Source organism: Phocoena sinus, chromosome 6, assembly GCF_008692025.1.
Source record: "Phocoena sinus isolate mPhoSin1 chromosome 6, mPhoSin1.pri, whole genome shotgun sequence".
In the NCBI taxonomy this organism is placed as follows: domain Eukaryota; kingdom Metazoa; phylum Chordata; class Mammalia; order Artiodactyla; family Phocoenidae; genus Phocoena; species Phocoena sinus.
Window position 1 is genome coordinate 38,979,490 of NC_045768.1, and position 9,321 is coordinate 38,988,810.

General features: G+C 47.6%; 1 protein-coding gene across 2 annotated transcripts; it reads right to left on the bottom strand.

The window, feature by feature from the left end:
- Positions 1-2,262: 2,262 nt before the first annotated feature.
- Positions 2,263-8,968, bottom strand: LOC116756142 (spermatogenesis-associated protein 31D1-like). Of its 2 annotated transcripts, XM_032636425.1 has the most exons (5): positions 8,167-8,968; positions 7,365-7,410; positions 6,728-6,788; positions 6,380-6,446; positions 2,263-5,762 (listed from the first exon to the last, which is right to left on the bottom strand). In XM_032636425.1, exons 1-5 carry the CDS (start codon positions 8,389-8,391, stop codon positions 2,280-2,282), a joined length of 3,882 nt encoding a protein of 1,293 aa, XP_032492316.1. In that variant the 5' UTR covers positions 8,392-8,968; the 3' UTR covers positions 2,263-2,279. The 2 variants fall into 2 exon arrangements, with proteins under 2 accessions (XP_032492316.1, XP_032492317.1); XM_032636426.1 differs by lacking the exon at positions 6,380-6,446 and having other exon boundaries at positions 8,167-8,245.
- Between the last annotated feature and the right edge of the window lie 353 nt (positions 8,969-9,321).

A 9,321-nucleotide genomic window follows, 5' to 3' on the forward strand; every position in this document is an offset into this window, starting at 1 on the left:
AAATAGATTTGAGTAGCACTGGAGAGAAAATGGACTAAGGAAACAGTGACCTAAGTTCCATTTGCTTTGTTCACATGTAAGCAAGCATGGAATAAGAATCTGTGGAATGGATGCATTATTTCCAGGTAGTATGAGGGCTGAATTTATCATGGCATCAGTAGACTTGATTGTGAGATTTCATCCAATAGTCATCAGCTACTTATGGGAAGGTATTTCTGGAAAAGGCAGAGATAGGGGATTTTGCCAGACAGGAAGGATTAAAGGTGATTGGATGGGGCCTGTTTGTAGTGGAGCTTTTTAAATGTTGATAGACCGCCAAGCCTACCTTGGAGAGAGAGAAAAAGAAGACAGGAGCTTGGTGGATAGAGGAAGAGTAAGTGGAAAAACGACCTAAAGTTGAAAAATTAACAAGTAGTATATAAGCTGGAAGGATGGAGGATGAGGCCAAAGGGTGGAATGTCAGACTGTATTATTCCAGGTGGCAGAAGTGTTCCTGGTAATAAGCTCTACAGTGTGGCAGTGACTGCACTGGAATGGAAGTAAAAATGAGATGACGTAGGAACAGGGAAGCTGGGTTATTGACAGGTCTATCTACATGGAGGTTAGAGCCCTCCACCACTCCTCACCTCTTCATGTTCCCCACCCTGGGCCCCCTCCACCTTTTTCCCTCTCCCGGGGGCTCCACGGAATCTGCCTTCTCTCTGTGACCATAAGCTTCAGATATTGTAGGATCAATGTCATAACTCTGGATAAGAAAATAAAATTAGTGAGAGAAGGCTGTAGTGGACATCTATTTTTGGTTTTTTGTTTTAACACCCAGTATCCGTAAGTCTTTCTGGAAAAACTACCTCAAGTGCTCTCTAGGATACTCACCCCATTTTTGAGTCCCAGTCTGTACAAGTAGAGTTGCCTTCCCTCTAGACCTCATTGTAAGGGTGGGTATGTGTGCAGCCTTGGCCAAAAAAAGGAGGTCCATGGTAAGCCCCCAAATGTCTGATACCCCAGTGCATAGTCTAGGACTCACCTCTGGTTCATGAGCTGCAGGTATCCTGGGGGAGGCATACCACGGCTCCACCAAGGCTATGAATATCAGTGGTGGCACCTTCATCTTGACTGGTGAACTGTACACACTAAGGGCGATACCTTGTATATTCCCACCAAGCATAGATGGAAAGAAAGCACCATGATCACCTTCCCCAGAGAGGGGGATGCCATCCTTGGAGATACTGTTTTAGTACTCAAAGACACCCCCATGCCTTTTTGATAAAAGGCATCAGTGTGCTGTGCAGTTCTCTGGTCAGCCTCAAGGACATGGTGCTTGGATCAGATTGAGGAATGGGGGAGCAGGACAGGGTCAGGATATGGGAACGATGAGGCATGGACTTTGTTCCACCAGTAAGGGCATTCTTTCTCTTCACGTTTTCTTACTTTCCCACTCACTTTAAGACATCTTTTGCTTACTCTCAGCTGTATTTTACCCTGGGAGGTAGGTGGCTGCCTGGTCAACATTCCTACCACTGACAGCTGAGTGGTGCTTTTCCTATGCCAAAAAAAAAAGTCATCAATTGAGCAGCCCGAAAAAATACCCAGGGAGGGAAACCACTTCCCCAGGGTGCCCTTCTAGTAAGGAAACCTCCATGTCAAGTTTAAAGTACACTCTCCCGATACATTAACATGACCCACATAACAGATTCTTAAGCAGCTGCTGTGCTGTTCCTGGACCCTACGGCGACTAGCCCAGGGTCCAGTAGAGCAACACCTCCGCCCAAATAGTGCCATTCAGGGTTCAGCCCCCTGTAGGAGCCTCTGGTCACTGAGTTCTAAATAACGATTAAGCTGTTGTTTCTTCTTCAGCATTATTTTCAGAAAGTATACCTGTCCTTAACGCTCCTCAGGTATAAAAGACCTATCTTCCCTACTTCTCTAAAGGATATAAAACGATCAGCGAGGGGGGAGATGTGGGCTGCTATACATTTTCATTAAGGCTAAGCTAAGCGGCAGAAGACAAAGCCCATCTCCTCAAATTTCATCAGGGAGGAAATGGGCTTTGGGGTGGGGGGTGGGGTGGCGGGGTTCAGCAAGAACTCCAGAGGACTGGTCACCTTTTAGCCAAAGCCAAAGGAAGCAATCAGTAAGAGCTGAACTATCTCCTTCCTTTCCCTTACACATAAGCCCTGAGTTACCCAAAACCCATGCCCCCAACACAGTACACAGAAAAGATACACTATTATTAGATAACTATTTATTTGGGAGAATCAATAATCTCCACAAGGAAGGAGTTATTTCTGGATGGGAAGTCTTCCTCCCTGGGAATTCTGGAGAATTGTTTTCTGTCTAAAGAGTAGAGACCGATGTCCAAACACAGTGCCTTCAGCAGTGCTGAGAGCAGCCGTGGGTGCCTGGCCAGCTTGATGCCTGTGGGTGGGGCTTGGATGGGGCACAGGCTCCCCGTGGGACACTAGTGGGAGATGTCTGTGACATAGTTGCTGGTCCTTGAATGCCACAACTTTCTGGAGGTGTCTCTTCTTATTTCTGATCTGTCTTGTACTTGGAGGATAACTCTGGCCAGCAAAGATAGGACTTGATATCTGATGGCAGGACTTGATATTTGTCACTTTACAGGAGGGAGCCCTGTAGTTGAAAGGATGTCCCTGGACAGGCTGTGTCCGGACCTGCACTTCCGCTTTTTGCTGAGTTTTCCTCACCTGCACTGGGGGAGGACGCGGCCCTTGAGAGCAGGTGACATCAATTGCATGCTGACACCCCAGTTTCTCTACTAGGAACTTCCCGTTGTCTGTCACGATTTTTTGAGCTTCAGTTGTCCCAGTAAAGGCAGCTTTACTTTTAACTAGGCCTCTGTTCTGCACAGTTGATATGGGGCTGCCCTTTTCCTGGGCATCTTCTTGACTTTTGTATTCTATCCCAGAATAAAGCCATTGCAAGAAGTGCATCATTCTTTTTCCGTTATGGCCTTCAGGAAGAGGCTGTCCCTTCTGTGATAGGGTCTGGGAAGACTTGCTCGCAGGTGTCTGCCCTAGTACCACCTCCTGAGTAGGGAAACTCTTCCTCCTAAGTTGGGATGTCCCCAAGCCTTTATCCCCTCCATCAAGCTCTTTTGCCTTGGGCTCCAGAGGGCTCGCTCCCTTTGCAGTTGGTGGGAAGTTCTTAACCCGGCACCTCCTTAAGGCCTGCTTAGGGGCCCAAGGTTCCTGCTGCTGCTCCATCCTGATTCCTCTGTCCTCCAAATGGACATGCAGCACCTGGGAAGCTCTCATGTCCCCACCGGAGACACCTTGGGCATGAGTCAGTGAGGCCTCGTAAGTCAACTTATCTGAAGCAAGGGATGTGTCAGTGGGTTGGCCTTGAGCCTGGCTATGCTCCCTGTTCTCCAGTTTAAAGTTTAACTCACAGAACAGTTGTTCTTTAAGGTCTAATGACTTAGGATCTTGGCGAACTGGTAATTTGGGTGGGGGGCTTCCAGTGGTCACGGTAGTTTCTGCTTTATTCTCATTCACATGTATCATTCGGGAGCTCCCTGGCTTGCTAGTTGTCACCATGTCACTAGTTTTTAATTGAAGAGGATCAAGCTCCTCAGCCGTGAATACCTCCCTAGACAATTTGGGCATGGAAACAGGTTCTGACTTCTCCACCTTTTTGCCCCGTTGCATTTCTCCTTTATCACTGGAACTCACACTCTTATGCTTCGGCTCATATCTGGCCCCAGCTTGCTTTGCAAGCAGCTTTTGGGGATATCTGTTGGCTAGTTGAGTCTGTCTATGACCTGCTTTCCTTGTGATGCAGAGTGAAACAGACAGACGAGTCTGTCTGGCATCCTTAATTCTCTGAACAACCTCTGCCAGCCCACGGTTGACATCAGAGCGTGATTGTCTCAGGACCCTCTGTCCTCCTTTGCCCACAGGCGAGGTAGCAGGGAGAGAACGATCCAGGACAGGGGCTGAATTGGTTGTTCCCACTTTGTCTCCATGGAGAGATTCAGAGCTTCCTCTAAAGGACTTGAAGCTCCCAGATTTGGAGTCTGCCTCAGAAATCACATTGGTTGAGGAGGGCAAGTTGGCATGAGACAAGGACTGGGATGAGGCATCTTTCAACTTAAAGATCCGTATGGATTCAAGGACCTTGCGGGGAAGGGCCCACAACATCCTCATACGAAACCTTTTAATATGGGCTTCCAGCATCTGTTGTGTATTGGAATCAACAAAAGTCAGGTCCTGGAAGGTATTCAGGGAGTAGGCCACACCCACTGATGATGGCAAACTTCTCTGTTTTGTTTGGGTGTGGGATTTCACAGAAAGAAGCAATGTTTGCTTGCTAGCATGCCATGAATTATGCACAGTCCCAGGGAGCCGACCCTCATTTATTTCTCCAAACTTCTTGCTCAAATGTACTTTTAGGACATTTTGAAGTTGTCTCTGACCTAGACTCTCTGCTGACATCCTTGAATTTTTCTCTGAGAGACTCACCATCTGACTGTTTAGGTCTTTCTCAGAGTCATACCCCAGATCCTTACCTGAAGAGCTCTTTGGGTCATTCAACAGGCGATCTTTGGGGCCATTCTCTAGGCTGTGTCCCAGATTCTTCCCCACACCTTCCTCTAGCTGGAACATTTCTGAGCTCCTCTCATGGAAGCCTCCAGTTTGGCTCAATCCAACGTTTACATTTTTGCTACTCTGACCCTTAAACACAGAGATCAGTGAGACTCCATTATTGCTCACCGACTCAGATGCCTCTGAAAAACCATTTGGAGGCAATAGCAGTGACACAGACTCGTAGATTCTGCGGGGCAGGCCCCACCGGTGTTGGATGAGCCTCTTTCTAAGGTGATGCTCTAGTTTCTTCCGAACTTCATCACTGAGAGGAAACTCCCCAGGAAGGATGGAGATTGAAACATGGGCCTGGGGGGCCCGGTGGCAAGGAGTGTTAGGAGCTGATGGACAAAAGTCTTCCCAAGATCTTTGGACCACAGAGGGTAAACCCCACAAATTTTCCAGTTGTTTCTGTAAAATGTTCCATTCCAGCTGTTGAATTTCAGATGAGGAGAGAGACTCGGACTCATCCTGAGGTCTGTGGAAACTTACTCCACAGGCCCTGATCTGGGGTAGAGGATCAGATGGTATGACTGGGAGTGGAGACTGAGGGTCGGCCTGGGACTGGACCTGAGTAAGAGGTAGGGGCCGAGATTGAGGCAGGGTTTGAGGCAAGGGCTCAGGCTGAATCTCAGGCAAGGACAGAGGCAGGGGATCAGGAAGCACTGGTGATTCTTGGCCTGTGGAGGCATTCGAGTTTCTATTGAAAATAAAGATTGAGGAACTGTCAGCCAAGACATGAACAGCAGAGGGCAAGGACTCGCTGTGCAGAGACGGGAGGCCCCAGAAGAACTGGGTAGGTTTTTGCTGTAAATGGTCCTCCAGGGTCTTAGGATATGGGGGCTGCTGCACATGCAGCTCCTCTGGTCTGTCTTTGCTGCTCCGAAAGGGAAGGCAGCCTGCCAAGTCATGCTTATCAGCAGTTGACGCTAACATTTTCCATGAAGAGTTTAGTTGGTAGACTGGCCTAAGTTGTTCTGGAAAAGAATCTTTTGCATTTTCCTTTTCCTTCCACATCAGGAAATCGCTCCTCTTTTGGACTTGTCTCTCCAGGAGTGCCAGGACATCAGGGCTGAGAAGTGAGAGGTTACCAGGCTCTACAAGGTTGGCTGCAGGGTCTCCCCCAAAAGAGGCCTCTGAAGAATGGAGGTCAAGAAACTGTTGATTGAAATCACATTGTGCCAGTAAGATGGAAGTTGATTTAGGTTGAGTCACAGATAAAGTGCACTCTGGCTGTGGTGAGACAGACAGAGTTGGTGGTGCATGATGGCAAGCAAAAGAATCGGGGTGATTCATTGCCTGGAACAAATCTGGTAAGGGATTGATATCTTGGGAAAGGGTGGGGTCAAGAGAGAAAACGGTATCCGGAGACAAAGTGGCCTCCCGTGGGAGAACAGGATCTGCTGTCTGAGTGTCATGTGGTAGGAGAGGGGGAAAGGCAAGGGGTTGGGGTGGGGAATACGCCACTGGGAATTCGGAATCCAAGGAAGGAAAAGGCTCTGGTGCCAGAGAATGACCCAATGGGGAGGGTGAAAAAGAGTCAACTAAGGGGGTCACTGGGCTACGGGAGAGAACGGAGGGGGGCAGTGCGGAAGGCTCAAGAAAGAGGCTGGTGTTAGGTCTCTTGGAGGGACTGTTGAGAAGGCAGGGGACAGAGTAAATGATGACTCAGTCACAGGAGCTGTGGAAGCCAACGGGGACACAGAGGAAGTAGAATCTTCCAGGGCCTCTGGGAGTAGCAGCTGATTGATCTCAGCAGTTGCATTATTACACACCTCACAGAAGGGGTCTGGACATAAGAGCCGACGAACGCAGGTGTTGTCATCGTGCTGGCCCAGGAGGCTGCAGAAGACGGGAAGTACAAAGATGCAACCAGGACCAGAATAAGGAAAGGGGGACCTGCTGGCCTGGCAAGGGTGGGGTCATTTGAAGCCTGCTGCCCCTTCACGTTGCTCCACATCCATGAGTTCACAACATGCTCAACAGCCCTCACCTCAAGGCCTTCATCACATACTCATTCCTGTGCTACCCCCGGCCATGACTACAGCAGGTTGCACTGAATCCCTGGAATTGCATAGAACATGCTAAGGAGGGATCAGGAAAGAAGGGGAAAGACTAGTCACCTTTTCAGAATAGAAATCAGCTTCGTTTTCTCCTCTATTTCTGTCTGGTGACATCTCCAACCTGAGAAACCAGGAGAGTGGGTTATATGTAGTGAAGGTAGAAGCATAGGTATAATAAAGGAGTCCCCTTACGGGAAACCCTTGGGATATTAGAGTCTGAAAGACCCAAGAATTAGTAGATGAGGTCAAATGGTCAATGATATTAACATGTGTATGTTGCTTCTTGTAAAGTACTTTCACATGCATTTTATCTCATGTGATGCTCAAAACCACCATGTGAAGCCCAGGGATCAGTGTTGCCTTAGAGAGGGATCTGATCATCCAGGAAGTCAAAGGACTTTTACAAAGTCAGGACACAGAAGTTCTGACTCTTGACATCTCACATGGCCACCTGTTGGGAAACACCCATTGCCCAGGCCCATCACTGGTTCATGCCCAGCGATGAGCAGAGCAGGGGATCTGAGGAGTGTCTCAGGCTCTGACTGCCCTCCCACAAGCCTCTCCTCTGAGAACTCTGGTTTCTGAGAGAAACTGTATCTAGCAGTTGACATCCTCAGAGATCAGGGACCTTGGATCTCATGGAAAAGGCAGGAAGGGTCACCCTTGGAGAGTTCAGGTGGGACAGGCAGAACCTTACCTTTCGGTGTTCCACCTTTCCTTCTCCTCTTGGCTCTGCCCTGACGCTGAGAACAAAAAGAAAAGAATGAAGGGCTGGGGCTCATTTCTCTCACTCCTCTCTAGGAAACTCAGATATTCATTACCCATGAACAATATGACTCTTTTAATTAATAGAACTTTATGTTCCTTCCTTTTATCAATTTTAAAGGCTTAAAATGCTTTCGATGTTTTTCTTCTTTGACAAACTCAAAGAAGGACTTTTGTCTATGAGATCCACACTTGATATTCCCAGTCAGAAGTCATCTGCCCAAGGAGGGCATAGCATCTGAGGCCGACAGTCACGTCCATGTCCCTCAGATAGGACCCTGTATCCTGGAGCTCAGGCTCCAGCCTCTGCTCAGAGGCTCAGCATTGCTGCTCTGATCAGCCCAGCACAAAGGAAGGCTTTGTCGAGTGATGCCTGACGTGAGAATGTACTCATGATCAAGCATTAGGGAACTCTGTTCTCCTGCAGAGATCCCAAACTCTCTAAATAACCCAACCCCGGACCACAAAGTTACTGCGAAGTTATTGCTTGGGATTTTATCCTGGAGTCCTCCAAACACTCAGATGGGACATGGGCTTCAACTGGAAGCCTTAGTCCTCCCTGAACCCCTAGCCCTGCCTGGCTTCTTTCCCTAGGAGGATGATGTTCTATCCTCTCCTTGAACTTCCCATCTTAGGTGTCTCTCTGAGCCAACCAAACTCATTTTAAAATGGGGGAATAGAAATGGAAACAACAATAAAGAATCTCTGTTGGGGGCTCACCCAGGGCTGCTTACCTTTCGGATGTCTTTGGTTTTACTGAAGGTAGGTGAAAATGGCAAGCTCACCAGGTACCACAGGAACAGAAGAAGCAACACCAACTCGTACAGGACGATGAGGTTTTGGCAAATATCCAAGGATGTTGAGTCAAAGCTCAGACATGGGTCAGTAACGCTGTTCAAAAATGAGAGAACATTCCATTCTCTGAATCCCATTTCTGAACCGCAAGGCTGCCTGAGCATCCTGAGCACTGAGAGTGTGGGTGCAGTCCCAGGCCTGCATCACAGAGCACTGAAGAGTCACAAAGGGTTTCTGAGTGTGGGGGAGGGGACAACATGGAGAGGGTGTGTCCACAGCCCCTCCCCCACCCACCAGTCCAGCAGACCCTTCCGCCCCTGCTGGGCCTTCCAGGTCCCTCTGCCCTACCCTGCCATCCTATTTTCCAACTCCATCCTTTCATGGTTTCATATATTTACAGAAATGAAATTTTCTGCTTGTCCCATCTGTAACCCAGATACTACCTGGGTCCCCTTTACTGTCTGATAGAAACTTGACTTGGGTCTCACCAACTCCACTGCCTTAAGTGTCTGAAATACTGTCTGGAATTTTTGCTTGTACCCACACATTTATACTCAGGATCATATACGTCCTTAAATCCATCTTTCCTATAGAATCTTTTCACTACACAAACCCAGTTATAAAGAACTTAAAAGTTCTTTTATCCAGTTTTCTAAATGTTGAATAGGGAATTTTGCTTTGTGATGCAGTCAGCCATTACCACCTTCAGTCAGAGGGGCTGACTCAAATAATTAAAATGAATAATTCATTATTCAACATTCACAAAACTAAAGTTACTATAAAATAAATGTAAATAATTAAACTTTCACGAGATCTTGAGAATAAGTCTGTAGCACTTATTTTTCTGAAGTTAGTGAAGCTTAAACTGCATAAAGACTTTTAGGACATGCTACACACACACACACACACACACACACACACACACACACAAACACCCTTTGACAAACCAATCTGGTATTTTCAAATCTACGAATAAAGTGTTTTCTCATTTTATTCCAATCTTCCATCTTTCGTTTTCACCCTACTTCTTCTTACTCTACCTAAAATACAGACAGGCCCTGCACTCTACATCAATTTTCTAACATGTGCACAAA

Bases quoted from the DNA above. Each gene is read 5' to 3' on its own strand.
- LOC116756142 (XM_032636425.1), bottom strand. From the start codon at position 8,391: ATGCTCAGGCAGCCTTGCGGTTCAGAAATGGGATTCAGAGAATGGAAT. The intron at 6,789-7,364 runs GTAAGGTTCTGC...CTGGTTTCTCAG, and splicing joins GAAAGGTGGAACACCGAAAG to GTTGGAGATGTCACCAGACA. The intron at 6,447-6,727 runs GTGACTAGTCTT...CGTCTTCTGCAG, and splicing joins CTGATTTCTATTCTGAAAAG to CCTCCTGGGCCAGCACGATG.